General features: G+C 42.5%; 1 protein-coding gene across 2 annotated transcripts in view; it reads right to left on the bottom strand.

Moving 5' to 3' along the window:
* Sil1 (SIL1 nucleotide exchange factor) overlaps window positions 1-22,483 on the bottom strand; it is a 232,047-nt gene that overhangs the window by 72,052 nt on the left and 137,512 nt on the right. For both annotated transcript variants that reach the window (XM_034518623.2, XM_076912826.1), the window contains one exon: window positions 4,478-4,598. In XM_034518623.2, the coding sequence (XP_034374514.1) occupies window positions 4,478-4,598 (121 nt within the window). The remainder of the gene's footprint in view (window positions 1-4,477; window positions 4,599-22,483) is intronic.

The following is a 22,483-nucleotide window of genomic DNA, read 5'->3' as shown; positions in this document are numbered from 1 at the left end:
AAATTTAGCACAGAGCTGCGCTGCCCAGCTGCCACACAGGTGCATGGCCTAGCCTCCACCACATGGACCTGCTTAGGTGCTAGGCGAACAGGACTGAGCAGACATTTCAAAGTAAAGGGAGGAATGGTTGCAGCCCTACTCTATTCCAGGTTCCATGAGGTCTCAACCATTATTAGACAGATGTGTGTTCAAGGCTTTCCTCATTCAGCTTTGGTTCACCATAGAGTCTCCGAGGTAAATGCTCTGAGGTAAATGCTCATTTTCTCTAAATGCTCGTCTCCAACTAACTTATCAGAGTTAACCACGCCCACTTCTTGAGCACTAACTCAAGCCAGCAGGGGCTGCTCCTTTTAAAGTGTATTTTGTTTAAATGATTAGAAAGAATGATTAGGTTCTCTCCCCACTGCCAAGCACATGAAGATAATACTGCTCTGTCCCCATCCATGGGGAGCTAAAAATTCAGGAGCTGTACTCCTCCTCCTCTTCCTCCTCTTCTACTTGTCAAGAAAAAACCCATTTTGCCTTGCATAAAATTCTTGCCCAGCACATGAAAGGCAAAGGTCAACCTTGTCTACATTGCAAGTTCCAGATCAGGCAAAACAAAACAAAAGACAGAGTGCCACACTATGAAACTCTGGCTAGCCTGGAACATTGTAATTAGACAAGGCTGGCCTCTAAGCTGGACTTGAGGCTATCCTTGCATCTTTGCCTCCTGAGAGCTGTCTTCTTTCTCATTTGTCTTTTCCTGTCTACATTGCCATTTGCTTCGAATGTTGATTCTGGTCTTACCATGCTGCTAATACTGTGCTGGTTTTGTTGTTTCTTTGGGTGTAGGGAGACAAGGCCTCACATCCCAAGCTGGGCTCAAACATACCATGAAGCCCCGGTATGATCCTGAACTTCTCATCCTCTTGGTTTTATGTTGTACTAGTGATGGCCCCACAACGTCATGCACACAGGCAAGCACTCTACAAAACTGAGCTACATTCCCAAGCCCCACAACTGCCCAACGATGCTCAATATAGTTAGTTATCAATGACTGATAATCAAACCTTTATGCTCTTCCAATACCCAGCAGTGTGCACACAGTCTGCCCTCCCGTCTTCTAACTTTCCTGGCTACGTTCTCATCCCTACTCATTTCTTTAATGATCCTCATCTCCTGCCTGAACCCTACATGCTAGAATGCCTCACAGTTAGGTCCTGAATAGCCTGCTTTTTTCTATCTCTAGAGAGAAAATATTTTTCTCTGACAGTGATGCCCACACTAAAAGCTTTAGCTCATACCCCTCCCTTTAGACAGCAGTAACTTATGCATTGACCTGCTAGGGTTAATCTTGATTTTCATGATTAATTTTAAACTTGATTTCATGAAGAAATACCTAGGGGATTTATAAAGCATACCTCTGAGGTTAAACTCAGGTTTTCAGACTTAGCAGGAAGTGCCTTTACCCTCTGAGCCAGCCAGCCAGCCCATCCAAGTGAGTCTCAAATGTTTAAGACACACCTCAAACCTAGTTAATAAAAAACATCATTCATGATAGTTATCTCTAAAAAAATTTGGCCCAACTGTTACATTTCTATTTCAAAAAATATCACCTCTGAGTACCCAGAGGCTCAACCCCAAATGAGTCCTTTCCAAATCTTCACGTCCTTCAGTCTCTATAACCAGCTCCTCAGCCAGTCCTTTCAGCTGCACTTCTAAACTATCTAAATTCCCCCTCCAGCAGGAGACCCTGCACCTGTCACCACTGTGTCTTGTCTGGTCTACTGAAATCTGGTGGTTTCTGCTTCTTCTTTCCCTATTTTCAGTCTCTTATCCAGACACTACGGTTATTTCTTAAGCTATCCTAAGTCGCTCTCTTGCCTAAAATGCTCTGGTCCGTTCTACTACAGTTAAAGGTGAATGGAGACTATCCAGAATGTTCCCTAATACTCCACACACTGTACCACCCAACACACATCTGCCTCTCCACTCTCATCTCCTATGTCTCAAATCATTTCCCTGTTTCAAAAACCTGACAAACCTGGGGTCCATTTTGTGCTATCTGCCTAAAATACTATGTAATTCCTAGACTTACAAACCTAATTCTTTATAAGATTTAAATTCTCTTTCTTTGGCTTTCAGTTCAAATATGTTGATGAGGCCTTTCTTCCCAAATCACCCTAACATGGTCTCCTGCAGAGACTCATTACCTGGGCTCATTTCTTCCCTAGAACTTATTATAATTTGTAATGATCTTACTCATATGTATATTTTCTTGGTTGTCTGCCTGCTGACCTATACAAGGCCTCTCCTCACTTTATGGAGGCGACACTCTATCTGCTTCGTACTGTTTCCCCAGTGCCTGCCACACAGCTGCCACACAGGCACTCAATAGACCTTGTGAAGTGAACAGTACAGCAGGAAACAGGTTGTTAGGGGCACCACTCTTCACCACTGCACCATACACAGCATGGCAAATGCCCAACCCAAGATGGTACAATTCAGATGCAGTAAAGGTTGTCTTCCTTCCTCTAACATAGAAGGAGGTTTCAAAGAAGATTCCAAAGCAAAGAGACATTTGTTCTATGAAGACTCTGACAGGATGCAAAATAAAACTTTTATGTTTTTTATGCCTAAAAATATGCTTGAAGTCAGGCAGTGCCAAGAGCACTCTCTGAGACAACCCTAAGGCAGGGTCTCTGCACAGTCTTAGAGCCCACAGCATTGCAGATCTAAGTAGCAACCTAGCCAGCAGAACTAGTAGAAAGCCTTGGCTCCCCCATCTCTCTCTAGCACAGTGGTTTACTGACTCACCTAAAATCTGATCGAAAGCTGCAAGCCTTGTCTTCCAAAGCACATCATCAGATAACCAAAATAAATGTGCTGCTCTCTAGATCCTGGCTCTTAAGACTCTGTTCCCAGGCCACTGAGGAAGAGCTAGGAAGATATTGTGAAGTAGAACTGGAGGAGGGTGGGAGGAGGCTCTGACAGAAAACAGCTGAGAGAGAAGAGGAAATGTCCTGCATATCCTAGAGGCCGTTCTAGGGCAAAGTGTTCAGAAACAGTCCAAAGGAGAAAAGAAAAGAGGAAAAGTGGGAACAAGTGTGTCTCCTTATGGTGTATCTACATCCCACATGGAAGACTTTTGCTCTCAAAAGGGCAAGGACAACCCAGTTAGTGCTCCCACTACAGACCTGCAGTCAGCAGGGTAGAGATGGTGTATAAAACAACAAACCAACAGCTCTAAATTATTCAAGTTCCTAAGTCAATATTCTTAAGACACTGGAGGTTGGCTTTTTCATTAAAAAAATAAGAATTGGACTGCATGTGAGAGAAGAGTTCAAAGTACCCTGACTTGCTGACGTATATGTGCATGATGCCTTCTGGGGATGGGAAAAGGTTAGTGTGGCTGAAGAATTATATCTGGTTATTCTTATGTGACTGTGAGACAGGAACAATTTATGATTTGGGGCACTGCAAGTACAAGCCTAATACAGAGATGGGAGGAGGAAAGAAACTGCTCACTTTGGGATGACAACAAATGTCTCCATCCTAACATAAATTAGAATTTTCTAACTGTAAAAACTGCTCAAATCTGCCATGCTGCTTTGTGGGGTGGATGCCACTTGACTAAATGGCACATGACCTTTGTCAGGTGCATCAAGAAAACGGGTCTAGAAATCCTTGCCAACCACGTCCATGTTCCTTTCTTCTCATTCAGGAGACACCAAGCAAGAAAAACTTGTTAATTCAAGGCAATTAAGAGGAAAAATAGAAACTGTTAATTCTCTAAAATCAAATCCCTCAAACTGGTTATTAAAAAGTTAGGAAACCTATAACCACGGGAATTGTGGTAGCTTCTACTCACATACCATGAGAAAGCCTATTTTAACACTGACTAACAAGAGGAAAAGTTAGTCTGAATTAAAGACTTTTAAATGCAATTTTATTGTTCACCAAGGAAGTATCACTGCAAGCAGAGGCCTAACAGGCTTGTTTTAATGAATAGATGACTCATCTGTAATCAGCACATTAATTGTTGGGATTCAAATGGGTGCTCTTAAAGTACTGGGGAAACAGCTTCTCTTTCAAAGAAGGTTAAGCATTCCCCCTATAGCATTTTTAAAAGGATCTATTTTCTTTGCAAGGTATTTCTTTTCAAAGATTGTGGAGGTAAACTTCCATAAAACCCTGACAATTTTATCACAAATTCTATACTGTTAAATTTCAAATAAAAATTATAACGCACTTATTTGGTCACGGTAACACATGCCTTTATTCTCAGCACTTGGTAGACAAAGGCATATCTTTGAGATTGAGACTAGCCTGGTCTACAGAGTGAATCCCAGGACAGCCAGGGCTACACAGAGAAACCCTGTCCCTCCAAAAAACAAGCAAACAAAAACTCACACTCATGAATTCGGGTAGCATTGCTAGTATTTCCAAATCAGTGTAGTCACTCAGCCTCCCAGTCCTAAGAGCAATACACTACCTTCTGCCTCTTTTAAATCCTTTCAAATTATTTTGGGATTTGTCTTCTTGTTGGAGTTTCACCTCGTTTACTCCAGTCTGTAGGTTCATTCGTACATGGGATCCTGCAGGAACAGCCTGACCTGAAAGGCAAGAAGAAAAAAGTTGCATGGGGTACAGGAGCCTCGGTGGGACACAGGGGTGGAATACCTGGTTAGCACGCCAGCAGGACTGGGCACTTCCTGAAGATCAGAGTACCATGTCCAGTTTACCTTTTGACCTCTCTCCTCTCCCTCTCCCTCTCCCCCTCTCCCCCTCCCCCTCCCCCTTCCCCTCCCCCTTCCCCTCCCCCTTCCCCTCCCCCTTCCCCTCCCCCTCCCCCCTCCCCCATCTTCCCTATCCCTCTTCCTCTTCCCCTCTCCCTCTCCCTCCCCCTCCCCCTCTCCCTCTCTCTTGACTCCCACACTCTATTCACACTGATTCCTTTAACTGTTATATCAGAATCTAAGACCTAAGGCAAGGTAGTCAAAGGACCCAAAATCTCGAGATCAACATCTGCTTATTAGAATGTGATCAAGTCTACTTTTTATCTTCTGTGAATTTAGCTAATAAACTGTGTGGTTATATGCACTGGGTAAATGGTGTGTAACCCCTCAACTAACCATCAAGACACTGAGACATTATTGTCTTTTTTTGTAATACCCTTCTTGCCTCTCCCTAGACACTCTCACAGCATCCAAGATATTCCAGACTGCCAGAGAGCTTTGTAGCTCACCACTCTCATTTTTAAAACGAGGTTCTTTTTCATCTCTTTTCTCTGATCACATGAACTGTATGTCTTCATTTTGGATTTTTGCAGCCTGTAAGGTAGAGCTTGGTACATAAAATATGTAGCCAATAACAATTATGTATAAGAAGAAGGAAGCCAAGGTGCATGGTAGTGCATGTGTTTAGTACCAGAACTTGGGAGGCAGATGACGGGAGTTCAAGACCAGTTTGGTCAGGTCCAGGGCTACACAGAGAAGCCCTGTCTCAAAAAAAAAAAAAAAAAAAAAAAAAAAAAAGTAAACGAAAATAGTAAATAAATAAATAAATAAATAGCTACTGGAAGGCAGCAAGACACAAAAAGCCAAGGAAGCAGGTAGCAGAGCTAAGAGAAGCTGAACAATTACACCACTTATCTCAGAGGAACAGATCCATTCGCTGGAGAAACAAGTGTTATGAATAGATGGGCTATGTGTATGAATGCTCAAAAGTACTTAGGGAGAGTTTACAACCAACCTTCCAATATCACATAGTACAAATGGAATGTTATATTCGCTCATTCAATCATTCACAGAAAACGCATTTACCCAGCAATTACTACACAACAGACCCACATGGCAGCTTCTAGAAGTACAAAAATAATATTTTCGAGGCATAAGAAAATGATTTTTTAAAACTATATATATAGGTTCTCACCATGTAAGCCAGCTAGCCTTGAACTCTCAATCCTCTTGCCTGGGCCTCCTAAGTGCTAGGATTACAGTACTATACCATAACATCCCACACAAAGATGAATATCAATGGCTGCAGGATTGAACATTTCATAGAAGGAGATTTTTTAAAACTGGAATTTTTTGAAGCAAAAATGATGCTTCTAAAACTTGAGAGTGGTGGGCACACATCTGGCATTCAGGAGGTAGAAGCACAAGATGAATGAGACTTTATCAGAAAGAAAGAGAGAGAGAGAGAGAGAGGGAGGGAGGGAGGGAGGGAGGGAGGAAGGAAGGAAGGAAGGAAGGAAGGAAGGAAGGAAGGAAGGAAGGAAGGAAGGAAAAGGCAGGCAGGCAGGCAGGCAGCAGACAGTCCCCATACTTGGACTTTGCCTCTGCTTTCTCTGCCAGAGGATAGCCTGCATGTTGATACTGAGTTTGATTAAGGAACATAAAATGGGAGGCAGAGACAGGCGGATTTCTGAGTTCGAGGCCAGCCTGGTCTACAGAGTGAGTTCCAGGACAGCCAGGGCTACACAGAGAAACCCTGTCTCGGAAAAACAAAAAAACAAAAACAAACAAACAAAAAAACATAAAATGGAAAACAGGCATGGCAGTAATGCCAGTAACGCCAACACTCAGAGCCTGAAGCAGGAGGATTTGGAGTTTGAGGATAGCCTGGTGAGGCAGTAAGTATGAGGACACCCTGAGCTAAATAGTAAGACCTTTAAATAAGAAAAACCAATCTGGAAAAAAAAATCCCTTCTAAGAAAAGCATAGTATAAGCTCTCTCAGGATGAGCACATGCACCCGGAGTCTATGTCCCAGCAAGAGCTGAAACTTTCTTGGCACTAGGGAGACTATGGTAGATTCTGAGTTACTCTAGCCACTCTGCCTCCAGCCAGGGTGCTAGGGAAAGAAACACCAACCTGGGATGTGCTGCCTCCTGCCTGCAGCTCCACTGCAGCAAGGAGTGGCTGTGGCTCTGGCTGAAATACACAGAACATACGTACATCTAACAAAAGTATGCTCAAGTCAGAGCAGGGAAACCCTTCCCCAGAGCAGCTTTTGAGTAAACTTTGGCTGGGATCCACACTGGAGAAAAGGAATCCTAAATGAAGGAACCCCATGTACAAAGGCTTTGTCACAGAAACAGTGTGGTGGTCAAGGGAAAGGCTGGACCCATAGGACTGGTAAGGCTGTGGGGCTCCTGTGCTGCTGCTCTGTCATGAGGCCTGGTTTCTTTTCCTGGGACAAAGAATTAAAACTGAGTTAAGTGTGATGGCACAAACCTGTAACCCCAGCACTTGTGAGGTGGGGGCAGTAAAATTGCCCCAAGTCCCAGGCTAGCCCGGGCTTCATGGTGAGTTCCAGGCCAGTATAGGTTGCCGAGTAAGACTGTCACAATAAAAATAAAAACAAACAAAAATCCTAATGACCTAAGACGGTTCCAAAGAGGGGGGAGGCTAAATTCTGGCAAAAATAGAGAAGGGAGGTAATTCGTTAGTATCTCCTCTGAACATAGATGGGAAAGGCTACTTTACCCAAAGGGATCTCAGACTAACAAAACAAACAGCACAACCCCTTCTAGATGTATACTACAGAGATTCGAAACCCACAAAATGGTACAGTTTATTCTCAGCTGTACACAACCCAGACCACCCTGGATTTGCATTTCTGCTTTGCCATCTCCAAAACCTTCTCTTTCTCTCTGTCTCTGTCTCCATCCCCCCTTCCTTCTACTTCCCCTGTCCTTTCCACTCTCTCACTCTCTCTCATTTTATGAGACAGGTCTCACTATGCAGCTCTGGATATTTAGAACTATGTAGACCAGGCTGACCTCAAACTCACAGAGATTTGCCTGCTTCTGCCTCTTGAGTACAGGGGATAAAGGCATGCAGCATCATGCCTGGCTGATAAGTTTAATAACATTTATTTGTTTGTTTGTTTATATGTTTATTTATGTTTTTCAAGACAAGTTTCTCTGTGTAGCCTTAACTGTCCTGGAATTCACTCTGTAGACCAGGCTGGCCTTGAGCTCAGAGAGCCGCCTCCCAAATGCTGGGATTAAAGGCATGAGTCACCACTGCCTGGCTAATAAAAATTATTTAAAGAGAAAAGAAAATGAAAAACCCAAGGATAAAAACAAATTCTTTCCCCCAACTTTCCACAGTTGCTTTTGTCCAGACTATTATCATTTTTCATCTGGGGGACGTGCATGCGCGCGTGTGCCAGGTGGGGGGGGGGGACACCTTACCCTAGTCAGTGAGGTCCTCCAATGACAGCCTCTTCAGCTTTGTCCCCCTTTCCCTGCCCTCCACTCCACTAGAGGCCCATTTCACCAGCCGTTCTCCTTCCTGGACTGCTCCATCTGGCGTCCGGCTCACCCTCCCAGCCCAGCTAAGGGCCACTCACTGCTCTGAGCAGCTGATTCCTCAGACCCGATCTGTTGTCCAAATGGCTTCACAGCACCACCAATCATTTTTTTACAACATGTACACAATCCATATTTATAAGTTTTTAAAGTTTATCTGGTTATATGTTCATCATTTTCTTCCTAGGGATTGCCTCATGGCTCAGTGTCCAGTGAATGCTCAATGATCATTTGTTGAGTGAAAATTTTAATACAGAAAGGAAGCTTTTTGTTGACTGACAACTTTTTACTAGAGCAAATAGATTCATAACAATTAGTCATGTTAAGAGTTATTCTTGGTAGTAAAGAACTAATTAATGCTTATAATAACAATAGTGAACTTAAAATTTTCTGATCTTGGTCTCAGATAGAAACGGCAAACAAAAGAACATGAATATATAAGCTCCAGAAACACCGGTTAGACTGTGCTAAGATAGCCCTGGAAGAAAATAGAATCTTAGGCGAATAATTATTTAATTTGGAGAAAATTTCAAAATTGCTCTTTTCACATGAGCCACCACAGGGGGCAAGAGTAAGCACAATAGCATGAACTCAAAATACAGGTTAAGTTCACTTCATCTATGAAACAAGTTGTGGTAGCAGCTGCAGGGGCAACAGAAAATACAGCATTTTGAATATTTCCACCCTGCTGGGAAAAATGCCAAGTTGGAGTGTGAGCTGACCTGCATCTCTTAGCTTATGTAAAGGAAGAAAAAATAGCAAACAAATCAACCAAGCCCTGGGAGAGAGCAGAGACTCACAAGACAGCCTGAGAAGAAAGGAGGGCTTGGAATGGAAGCTGAGACAAGGGTCAAAAGATTGGGATCCCAAACCTGTAAACCCCAAATCCTCCCAGGGCTGTTGACCCACCACTGACTCTCTGGAATCAGATTCTAAACCTTATGATCCCAGTCGACAGAGACCTCATTTCTAAAGTCATCTACCTCATGCCTTATCTCCCCTAAGACTGTCTCTGTTTTCTGTCACAGGCCAGGACCCAAATACAGGACAGGTAGGTATGGCAGACTGCAACACTTCAACAATGTCTGCCCTTACTACACTACGTGACTCTGCTCTTCTTAACGCAGTAACTCAGGGCACAGTGTACTTTCCAGTGGACTTGGCTTAGAACATGCCTTGGCTAACAAGAAACTAACAAATGTACCATTTGGTACAGGCTTTTATCCCTTGGGTTCCTATCATCACCAGGAGAAAACTTGTCACTGCTAAACCCCTGTCCAAAGCAGAGGAGAGACCACGGAGTCAACATGGATGCAAACTACATACAGGCTGGAGGGAGGTCGTACCACATCTAGCCATAACAAGCCTTGTCAAGCTGCTCTGCAGAAATTTACTTTGAGCTATTTTTAAATTTGTTCAAAAAATTGAAAAGACAGTACAGTTCCCACATGTTCCAAATGCCCTTTCCCAAAGTTAATATCTTATATTGTCACAGAAAAATTAATAATAGTGTTAAGTAATTAAAGACCACTTTCAAACCTCACCAGTGTTACCACTAGCCAGTTCTAGAAGTTACTGGGTTTTGTTTCATTCTTTTTTCATTCTTTCCTTTCTTTTCATATATATAATTTGTAAATTGTATGCATATGTTTATAAAAATGTTCACAAAAGTGTGGCTACATATGTGTGGAAGTCCAAGTTTAACATCAGAATCGTCTTCGAATCTTATTTTGTAAGCCAGGCTCTCTCAAACCCAGAGCTCACAAATAAGCATTTTTGCCTTTGCTATGTTACTCTGGGAATCCCCTGTGTATTAGTGAGTTTCCTATTGCTATGATAAAATACAACAACCAGGGGAACTTAACAAAAGAAGGGTTTATTTGGGGTCCATGGTTCCAGAGGGATGAGTCCCTCCCAAAAGGAAACTAGCAGCAGAAAAAGTTAGCAACTCCTCATAATTGGAACCACAAAACAGGAACCCGAGAGCAAACTCAAAATGGCCCTTTGAAACTTCAAAGCCCTGTGACATACTTTCTTCAGTGAAGCCACACTTCCTAATCCTCCCCAAACAGGCACAAATTAGGGACAAGGCATGGAGGATGTGTCATTCAAACCTTCACCCCCACACAGTCGTCAAGTTCCAAGGCTAGAATTGCAGGGGAGCCACCATGCTCACCCCCATTTATGTGGGTTCTGGAGATCAGAATTCAGGTCCTCTTGCTTGCAAAGCCCTCTCTCCAGCTCAAGAACAGTAATTCTGTTGCTGCTCACATGTTTCAGTTTTAACAATTAGGAGGGCTCCTTTAGTTGGCTCTCAAATTATGTTAATAAGTATCTGCATCCTCTAAATTTTTCTTTATTTTCTTTTTCTAAATATTTCTTTACTTCCTGGTATCGTACATTCCACATTTACCTTACAGTTTCATTTCTTATTGGGGAACAGTGTTTAGAAACCAAGATTAACGACAGAAGTGTTCACTCCTGCTAGGGAGCCATTGCTCCTGCACTTCTGAGGACACAGACCCCTCCCCCATCCATGTATAAAGTAGTACACACACAAGCACATCTCTATTCCTGTTCATCTGTGTATACATGCTTTTGAGATAGGGTCTCATGTAGCCCAAGCTGAGGATGACTTGAGCTCTTGGTCTTCCTGCCTCCTTCTGAGTGCTGAGGCCAGAGATGTGTGCCACCATGTCTGTTTTATGTTGTGCTGGGGACTGAGCATAGTGCTTTGTGACAGACAAGCACTCCACCAGCCCTTATCTATACATATTGCAAAACTTAATTTTTTTACTGATACTACAGACTCCAATATAACATTTCAGAGCCGTCTGTCTTCTCACTTTCTTTATCTGTGACTATTTCTCTGGCCATGAGAAATCTGTCTCTCATTATCTGTGATACATTTATAATACATTTAACGCTACAACGTAAAGCAAATAGTTTCAAAAATGCCAACTGATGGACTGGCAAGATAGCTCAGTGAACAAATGTGCTCGGCCCCAACCCTTACAAACCTGGGTTCAATCCCTGGGCCCCACATGGTGGAAGAAGAGAACTAATTCCTACAACTGTCCTCTGACCACCTTACATGAGCCATGGTATATGAGCCATGGTATGTGCACCACACACAATAAAATGCTATAAACAAAATTTTAATGTGAAATTAAAATTAAAACTCTATCTTTATGAGAAACAGTTACCAAACTAGATCCCAGTGTTGAAATGCAGCGGTTTTGTCTTTGGCTTTATACACAATCAGGTTGTCATTTCTTGCTGACCCTCTTTGGCATGGTTATATCCTTAAATCTATGTTCGGTATTTACATTCCTTTTTGTGGTCCCATCCCTCAGCATCCTGGCTCCTTTACCTGCTTCTCTGGGGGTGTATGAAGGGTACGTGAGCAACGACGAGTTCTAAGAGTCGGAGCTACATAAAAGGACTTACTGTTGCTTTAAGCCACCAGGCTTTGAAGGATTTTGTTTACAGCAGCAACTCACCCCAATGGTTCAGAAACATGGAAATTAAGAACAACTAATAATGATTCATTTTAGTATTAAAATGTCCTTTTGCAAAATGTGATAATGATGAAGACAGATGGTAGTTGGTTGTTTCTAAACTAAACTCGACAAAGTAAGAGGTAGGCTTTGGTCCACAGAATTTTCTTTTGAAGTTTTTCTGCTCCATGAAGTCTATGGAGCACCGTAGACTAGAAACTGCCCTGTATTCTTCCTCTGTTCCTAGGGAGCACCATAGACTAGAAACAGCCCCTGTACTCTGCCTGCCTTCCTAGGGATGTTTGAGAATTATTCTCACCATTTACTATTCATGAGTGATCTTGATGGTATAAGAAATATCTCTCAATGCATTTGCTGAAAATTTTTATCTGCTCAGATAAAGAAGTCTGTCCTTTTAAACCCTGCATAGCAATCAGTTTATCAGATGTAATCTAATGACTGCCAATATTTCCAAGGGCCAGGACAGCTTTTGAGTTCAGAGCCTAGAAAAAGTTCCAGAAGGCAGTTCTGGGAAAGACAAGAGAATAGAGTCAAGAAGCCTGAGACCATGAAGCCTCTGGGCAGAGGGACCTGGAAGAAGAGCAGATAAGAAAATGTGAGCCCAGGGGAAGTAGACAACTGTCTATGGGGGAAGGCTGGTAAACAGATGAGTGAGAAGGGTCATCTGTCAGAACACAAGGAATGGTAGGGCCTGTGAAAAGCGCCCTTTCCACATGCAGTCAAATTTGCACATCTGAAAGCTAAACAAAACATAACTATAAATAGAATTCAGCCCACAGGTGCCAATTTGTCACTGCTGGAAAAGATACATTTCATCCATTAACAAATGTTGCCTGACTCAGTATTTGTCCTAGCACTTCCTAGGACCCAGTGACTTAAATTTGCCCCTCATGTACTCACCACTGCAGGTACCTCCTCAGACTATAAGCCATCACCTGGCTGCCCAGCCTCAGCAGACACAGTGCCAGCTAAAATGGATGTTCTGCCTACCTGCTAGCAGATGCTTCGCTGTTTGTGTCTTCATAAGGGAAGAGGTACGTATGTTCTGTGGGCTCCTGCTAAGAGATTCTCCACTCCAGGGGCTTCTAGTTAAACCTGGACACAGAGCCATAAAGCTATAAAGGTGCATAGCATGAACACTTACAACAACAAAAAAGGAGGAGGAGGAGGAAGAGGAGGAGGAGGAAGAAGAGGAAGAAGAAGAAGAGGAAGAGAAGGAAGAAGAGGAGGAGAAAAGACGGAAGCCCTAAACCCAATATCTTGACATCAGAATATGCTGACATCAAGATAGAACAATGTCTGGGAGCCACTTTCTGCCCCAATCAGAAGCAGGGACCAAGAACAAGATGTGCCCCTACAGGCCCTGAAAACCGAGACTCCAGGCAGCTCCCCAGATGCTGATCCCCACTGTAACTCAGGGCATACAGTCACACACTTTAGCAACAAGGGAGCACAAGGGGCCATTCTAGCAAGTCTATTTCACACCAGACTACCACTGGCCAGGCTCTGACCTTGTGACTTTTGAGCATCTGGGATTCTAGTGGACTTGGATGAGCACAATTGAGACCCTGATCAGATAGCTTCTTTCTTGCTCAAGGATCTCTCTTGCAAGTAGCTCCCCTTGCCCTCCCCCCACCAGTACATATAGGCATGGTGGCCCACTTAGCAGTTGGCAATTGGGCTTTCAACCATGGAGTTCTGCCTTTGGTGTTGGTGGCGGGGTGTGTCACTTAGTGTGAGATTGTTAGTTGTTAAATTCATTTGCTATGTGTTGTTTCCATTCATTGGTGTGTAAACAATAAGCTATGCATTTGAAAAAGACAACTGACCACCTGTGACAAGACACACACCACCATGGGCCCAGAACTCTGCTACCCAGACATGTATATCTTTGGTAGCCAGTGAAGTTAGTAAAATCTTTCTGAATCTTTGCATCTTTATCTATCAAATAAAAAGAATCTACCTTCTCTAACGTTTCTCTCTTTGTATAGAACAAATGAGAAAGAACTGCTCAGTGTTCGGAAGTAAAATGTACTTCAAGAAAGCAACCCAACCGGGCAGTGGTGGCGCACGCCTTTAATCCCAGCGCTTGGGAGGCAGAGGCAGGCAGATTTCTTAGTTTGAGGCCAGCCTGGTCTACAGAGTGAGTTCCAGGACAGCCGGGTCTATACAGAGAAACCCTGTCTCGAAAAAACAAAACAAAACAAAACCAAAAAAAAAAAAAAAAAAAATAAAGAAAGAAAGAAAAAGAAAAAAGCAACCCAAAAGTCCCCAAAAGATAAATGCCAACCCAGATGAAATAGACTTTTGATTTTTTTTTAAGTCCTGCAAGTATATATTAAGAGTAAAATCTTCTCATTAAATGACTGAATTTCTGAAGAGCAGGGACCAATTACTTAGGACCACAGCTTGGGCTCAGCTCTAGGGCACACAGTAGGCCTTCTGCCACACCAGACAGGAAGGAATAGAAAGAATATATCATGGGAAGTAACACTGCACGCTTCGCCCACCACCAACTCTCTAACAAGGGCTGGTCAGCTCTGAGACAGCCCAGGCCTGGTTGCCATGACTACCACAACCTTCTCCTGCCTTTGCCTTTTTATTCAGACCCCACACAAGCCCTGGCAAGGTCTCTGGCTGCACACAGATGAGCATCTCTGTCTCCGAGGCACAAGCTGAACAAGTGACTGAAGAGTGTGCACAGATCTCTCGGGCACTGAACCCTAAACTGTACTTTGTGCTGTTGTTTTTTAAATGAATTACAAACAGATTTTTTTTTTCTTTTTGAAACAACAAACAATGATATTCTGGGTTGTGATTATACTAACACATTTTGTTTAAGGACTAAACAATGACAAACAAAGTAAAATAAAAGATTCACCAAACTGATACTTTTTCTGAGTCACAGAATCTAGACTCTGCATGAGGCCCTACAAGGGCTCTCTGAGGTGGCTTCAGTGCAAGCAGAGCTCTAAGGGCTGCTGTAAAGCCCCTGAAAAGGGCTTTCTCATCAACATTCATGATTTTCCCAGAAAAAAACTCCAAAACCTTACTGCTGTGCCCAACTCAATGTCTCCTTTCCCGTCCCACAACAGACAGATGGTAGCTGGTCTCCAAGCTCTATAATCACAGAATTCACAAAGGCAAGCATCTCTGTGATGCTATACTTGGTTGTCAACTTGACTACATCTGGAACTAACTCGAAACCCAAGATGCTGGGCACTCCTATTAAGGAACTTTTAGTTAACTGGATTATTTGCGGTTAAGAGTCCCACCTTAAATCTGGATCATTTGAGGTCAGTAGATCCTCCCTAAATCAGGGCCACACCTTCTCCTGGCAATCCATATAGCAGATGTTCATTCTACTAGTTCTGTTCCTTTAGAGAACCCTCATTAATACAATCTCCAAGGACAAATACTATGTAAGTTACTTAGAAAAATCTCCTGTTGGGGCTGGGAAATGGCTCCATGGGTAAAGGACTTGATGTGCACATATGATCCCCTGAGTTTGGACTCTAGCACTCACATAAAAAGCTGGGAGTAGTGGTGGGCTTCTGTGATCCCAGCATTGGCAGGGGCAGAGAGAGGAGGATCCTGGAGGCTCATGGGCCAGCCAATGTAACCAAAGAGTGGACTCTAGGTTCAGTAAGAGACTTTGTCTCAAAAACTGAGGTGGAAAGCAATAGAGGAAGAACTACAGTGTTGGTCTCCTTATGGATACACATGGCACACCCAGCCACAAACACACAGGTACACCTCACATATGGCAGCGGCAGCCAGAGGTGGCAACGACAAGATTCCTGTTAGGACAAAAGTGCCTGGAATAGGCATCACATCAAGGGCTCTACTAAGTGTAACTGAACACAGCAAGCCCTCTCTACAACAAGCTTGCCAGTGAACATTTACTGAAGCCTAAGCAAGAGCCTCATGTTTTCTGAGCATTCCTTCTATTACGGTCCACTGTGTGTGCTCTGGGGCCTTTGTGTTGGTACCCACCAGAAAGGACATACCCATAAACAAGACCAATCTAGACTACTGAAGTCTAGTAAATAAATAGGGGAGAGAGATACGGACACCTAAACCCCAGATCTGAGAAATGTTTTCCTGAAGGCACTGTCTGAGCATGCTGAAAACGCCTGGAGCTCAGCATAGAAACGGGGAGAGTTCCAGGAGCAAAAAGGTCATCAGGCTATTTTCACTGTCTGCTCAGACACCACAGAGCCTCACCTTGGGGAATGGATATGGAATGAGAAGACTGAGCAGCAATAAGAACCAGAAAAGTAAGGAGGAGTTCTCCCACTGTTCCAGCAGCGTTGCCGACTCTTAAGCACACACAATAACCCTTCGCATCAGACCCACATTTAATAATTTCAGGGGTAAGATAAAGGAGACTGAGATGAAGGAGGCAAAGCCGCCCATAATGCACCTGTGCTTGGTTCCTAGCCAGCTCACTGTGTGCGCTCTTGCCTCTCTTCCCTTTCTTACCTTGCAAGACCAGGCAAGCAGGACTAGCATGTACTGCAGAGCCCGGTAAGCTGGGCACATGGGCTTTTACACTCGTGTTGGGTACCTAGTTTCCTGGTAGTGTTTACCATTTACTGCCACATCTCTTTGTAAGATACATTCCCCATCCACTCCTTATTCCCTCATCTTTACAGTATCCTGAACTTACTCAGACTTCATTGGGGAGAGAGGAGAAATGAAAGAGAGAGGGGGTGGGGGAGAGGAGTGTTGGGGGTTAAGGAGAAAATTAGAAAAAAAGGAATCACCCACAGACCCAAGGCAGTGGGGACTGAACTACACCACAAGAACAGTTCTTACAGCCTCTAACCTGCTTCTAAACTATCCAGTAAAATAAAGATCATTTAAAAATCCTTACCACAACTGAACTGAAGCAACAAGCTTCACTTCATAATGAAGAGTTGAAAACCTGACAATCTGGGAATGAAGGAGTTAAGTCTGGGTTTTGCTGCTGCTCATTTTCCAGAGGAGACTCCTGAGGACTCCAGTGTCTGCCTTTCCCACCCAGGCACAATTTCATTAGCAGCTCATTAGCAGGAGTGACACAACCATTTCTGACTCTTGTTTCTCATAATATTTATTGGTTAATTGACACTTTCAACACAGGTTGACTGAGAACCAAACCGTACTAAACCTGCTCATTATCAAATATAAAACACAAAACATGTGTTTTGTCCTCATTTGTTTTCCTAAAGGAGAAATCATAATTTAGTAAGAAGGTAATCATAATTTAGTAAGAAGGTTAAAAGATCAAAGTGCCAAGGTATGGAGATTTAATGTTGAATCTCTTTCCTCCCTCTACCACATCAGTCCCCAGGGATCCTGTCTTCATAATTGGCACTGTTTGTTCTCTTTTTAGCACTTGTTACTTCCATGGCCAAACGTGGTTCTAGGAATTATTTCGAAATAGTATCAAGTACTATTGACCTCTGCAATTTCCCTACCGCAAGAGTCTTCCCAGTCCCCCTGCCTGTATGTTCTTAGCAGTGGAAAATAAGGAGATCCATAGGGATGAGTGGAGGGGCAAAATTCCCAGAGAAGAATTTTTCTCTAGATTATCCACAAAGGATAGGATTTCCCCCCACCCCCACTCCCAGCTTCCTAGAGTACAAAAAAGAGTAAGAGGAAAAAGGAAGGTGGAACGACAGTGCCATGCAGAAAAGACAGTCATAAGAAGCTGGTCTGAAATCCTTACCCCTTCCCATTGTGGGCACCTTGAACAACAAAATGAGACCAGTAAACTTAGCTTTCCTTCACCTATGAGAGTGTGGTTGGAGGGAGTGCATGGGGAGAATAATCCCAGTTTGCTCCTTTTATCTTAACAGTTTGAACCACGGGTATTAAGAACTACTAAACAGTGTTATGCTTTCTTCCCATCCGCACTGTTTGTTTCTCTAGACAGAGCTGCAGCATGGAGCCATATAGATGACTTGAGCAACTGCTCACCCGAGGCAGCAAAGGGAACGCCTCATGAAGACACTACTCTACTACATAACAGCTCTGTCAGTCTAACACCTTGGACTAATGATCTGTGACCCATCTGCATAGCAGGCCTCATGGCATCAGTGTGACAGGGTTAATACAGTTCACCACGCGGAGTAAGGAGTACGTGCAGGATATGGGCATGGCTGACATTAAAGAGCTCTGATTACGGCATTTATCTTGTTTCTGCTTGATTTGTCAGGTTTCCCAGCTATGAGGCAGAGAACAGTGCCATGATAGATGCACAAACTGTTAACAGTTCGCAACAAACACCTGCTTAAATTCAATAGAGTAGAAGTGAACACATGATTTTTGTAGTATTTTCATTCCAAACGGCCTTATTAAGGCTATGGAAACAATCAATACCAATGAAAGCTACAGGATATCCGAAATGAGAAGGCCACAACTAAGCTCAGTAAGCCAAGCCAAGACCACACTGAAGGTATTGCAGCTCCTGTGGGCCACCAAGCCTACCTAAAATCCAAGAGGCCAAATCCAGCAGTATAGCTTATATAATGCTGGGGCAAGGATTTAAATACCAACAAATGCCAACAACAGGGGATAAGTTTCATGTTTCCAGTAAGTTCAGTTCAGCCACAAGCTTAAGAGAGTTTTGTAACAATGAACCAAAGAGATTAGGAAACAGCTGCCCCACTTTGGCTTTCTGCTCCTCACTGGGTAGTGCTGGCAAGGGTCCACCCAAGACTAGGCAAGGAAGCTGTGATATTCTAGTCCAACGGGCACAGAGACAGCAGTCTAGCAAGCCTGCTGGTGTACACACTTCCGACAAGCCACCTGTTCCACACCATCAGAGCAGCTGCATAGGTATCTACACCCCCAGTTCTCAGCATCCAACATGAACTTTGCAACTGTTGTTTGATGATGTACACCCTACCTGTTGTGTACATCCCTATGAGAAACAATGCAGTACACCATGTCACAAGGTGTCATGTCCATGGCACCTTCCTTCACCCTCCCACTTAAAATCTGCAAAAGAGATATCAAATCTCTGCAGTGACCCTAGCATCCCGAGGCAATCATGACACCTAATCCTAACTAAAATGATGTGTTTTCTCCTTGCACCAACACCTCCAGATACTGTAGTCAAGTGATAGCTTTGACAGCAGCCCCTCACTCTTTCTTCTAGTCTCTTTGCTGTCCTCTCAAGTACCAATACCCCTGCTAATGTTCAAGAAGATGTCAGTAGAACAGTTAGGAAGAAGGTCTATATCTTTCACTCTTTCTTAAAGAGGAATGTAAGTTACTCTCTAAGTATGCATACTCTGGGCATTGGCAATATTAAATCTGATAGGGCCTCTTTACAACACCTTGTCAGAAAGAATAAAAATTAATAAAATGCTTTTGGGCATCTGGCAATATTAAATCTGACTACCTGTCCATTTGACTTAGGGGTGCCACTTATAGTTCATTGAATGCAAACATCAATAGAAGTTCACAAAGATATTTTAAAATCATAAACAATACTTTAAAAAACAAAACCTAAAAATGAGATACAAGTCAAAAAGATACCAGAAATAAGTCATAACAGAAAATGTTTCCTTAAGATAAAATCAGTGAAAAGAAGTAAAATTGGAAAAAAATACAAAGAAAATGAGAAAAGAGAAAAAAGAAAAAAGAAAAAAGAAAAGAGATATGTTAGAAAATGAAGAACAATGAAAACAGGCAAACGTGATCTGACAGGAAGAAGACAATCCAGTCAGGAGATGAGAATTCCCACAGCCATACTTCTTAAGAAATCTCATTACACATGAAATGAGCAATGAAACTTTCCTCTAGTTCAAAAAAAATTTTTTTTCTAAACTAAAAAAAATATTTAAAACATCACAATGCATATTTGAGAATAATGCCCAGCCAGGCAGTGGTGGCGCACGCCTTTAATCCCAGCACTTGGGAGGCAGAGGCAGGCGGATTTCTGAGTTCGAGGCCAACCTGGTCTACCAAGTGAGTTCCAGGACAGCCAAGGCTAAACAGAGAAACCCTGTCTCGAAAAACCAAAAAAAAAAAAAGAGAGAGAGAGAGAATAATGCCCAGCAAGACTTATTCTGGAAATCACTGGACAATTGGGGTACTAAGAAGAAAAATAGTTACTTCTAAAGAAAACTAGGTTGTCATGAGTGATTTCTGTTTCCTGTTTTGTTTAAACAGCAAAGCCTACTGGCAGCAGGAGATGGAGTATTTAAAGAAAGCAAATGAGAGGCAAGCCACTTTTGAGTGTAAACACCACAGTTACACACAAGAACATGGGTAACATTGTCTCAACGAGCCCCGCCTAAGGAATTTATCAGGGAACATAGTGCTGTCAGCCAGACTAGGACTGTGAGCATTACTTATACTTATTTGTAGGAATGAGATTAAATGAGGGTTAAAAACAAGCACATAAACATGCACTGACAATTTCAGTTCAGTACAGCTGCTTAAGAACAATGCAAATGCACACACACACACAAAGATTTCAAACTGTTTTCAATAATGCTATCAGAGGAGGTAGTATTGCCATTCTGAAACTCTTACATAGAATAAAAGAGAGCAGATGAGTAATTATTAAATATCCTAATTGTATAATTCCTATGTTCATAATCAAGACTTAATGTGTCAGAAAAGAAATTAACATCAAAGAGATTAAATGAAAGCCCTACAATTCTGAATGTAAGTAGGAAGTCCATTTAAATGAACCAAATATGTTGTATGATTTTACTAGCATGTGGCAAAGAAAAGGCTTAGAAATTATGGCCAACATGGTTATAAAAAGCTATCCTAACAGCAAAATTTACTCTTAAAGTATCATTTCCTATTAGGATATCAAGGCTTAATAGACAAAAGGCAGGAAATAGACAAGGTGAGCCTAGAATATCAACCCACACTTGATAGCAAGTAAGTGACCAGAGCAGGAAGGTGACATCAACAGAGCCTACCTGAAAACCTTTACCGAATAAAAGATGGGGCAATCTGAACTTCAGTGGTAGGGTACTTAACTTAGCATGTATAAGACCTTGGGTGCAATCTCCATAATGCATGTGCATGTAACTTAACAAATGAATAAATAATTTTAAAGTAACTGTGATGAAATAAAACGATATGCTTAAATCTTTGGGTTCACAAGAGGAAAAAGCTTAATGGACTCTATTCTCTTCAGAGGATGACCAGGGACCATGACTCATTACCTTAAAACTTGGTAAATAATATTTAATGGTTTGAGTAAGAATGGCCCTCATAGGTTCATAGATTTGAATGCTTAGTCAGCTTAGTCACAAGGGAGTGATACTATATGAAAGGATTAGAAGGACTAGGAAGCATGATCTTGTTGGAGGACTGAAGGTGGACTTGAGGTTTCAAACGACCATACCTGACTCAGGTTCTCTCTTTCTCTCTCTCTCTCTCTCTCTCCTCTCCCCCGCCCCCTCTAAAAGATCAGGCTGGAACTCTCAGGTACTAACTACTCGAGTGTCTGCCTGCAGGCTGTGATGATCCCTTCCGTGATGATGATAAACTAAACCTCTGAAACTGTAATTAAGCTCCCAGTTAAATGCTTTCTTTCATAAGAGTTGGTTTGGTCATGGTGTCTCTTCTCAGAAATAAAACTGTGACTAAGACAGAAGTTGATACTGGGAACTGAGATATTACTGTGACAGCCCTGACCATGCTCTTTGTTGGAGGAATGTGGAAGACTTTGGGACTTTGGACTACAAAAGCAGTTCAAAGTATTAAGCAGTGATTAATCCTAGGGCAATTGTAGTAAGAGCATGGAAGATAGTACTGTGGGTGATTTGAAATGTGGGGGCCAAGTCAAGAGGTTTCAGAGGGGAGGTAGCATAGAGACCATTCTTGTGATACTTTGGCAAGGGCCTAAAGCTACACATATTCTTATCAAAGAGACAAAGTTTGAAGCAGATGGAACCTCAGATAAAGATAACAATTTACAAGGATTGCTGAGATCCAAAAACCATATTGATGTGCACCATGAATATGAAGCAACAGTTAGCCTGGGAAGTGACCGGAAGGGTTACAGAGTTGGTATGAAGAATCAGAGACTTAACATCTATTACAACTTTTTAGATAGCAACACTAAATTACAGTCTAGAGCACACATGTGGGTGGTAAATTATGTGAAAATGCAAAGAAACAGTTACTGTTAAAAGAAAAAAAACTAATAATAAAAACAGGACAGTGTCTACACATGGAGTAAGAGAGGTATAGTCCATATGGCCATGGAGGGGATTCAGGAGCCCTTAGCAATGTTCTTTCCCTTCCTCGATTCCTTTTTCCTCTCTTTCCTTCATTCACTGATGTAACTCATGGGTTCACATATGCCAAGAATATGATAAGTTACTGAGCTATAGCCTCAGCTCCCGAAGTTCTATTTCCTTCCTTAGGAAAGATTTTAAAACTTTTTCTCAGAACAAAGGAGGAAATATGGCAAGGGACATCTAACACTAAAGGCCCTTTGAAAAGTCATATAGAAACACACTGCTGTGGAAGCTTCCTAAAACATATACACTTATGAAAGGAATTTAAATGGCATCACCATATAATGGGGAAGACAATGCCCCTTATTACACATTTTATGCTACCAAACTCCAGTGCCAGGAATGTGTTACATCTTACTGAGTCATCAATCAAAGGGGTCCCATGAATTC

The sequence above is a fragment of the Arvicanthis niloticus genome, chromosome 14, assembly GCF_011762505.2.
Source record: "Arvicanthis niloticus isolate mArvNil1 chromosome 14, mArvNil1.pat.X, whole genome shotgun sequence".
NCBI lineage: Eukaryota > Metazoa > Chordata > Mammalia > Rodentia > Muridae > Arvicanthis > Arvicanthis niloticus.
The sequence above is the reverse complement of the archived record's forward strand: the minus strand, read 5'-3'. Positions and strand labels throughout refer to the sequence as shown.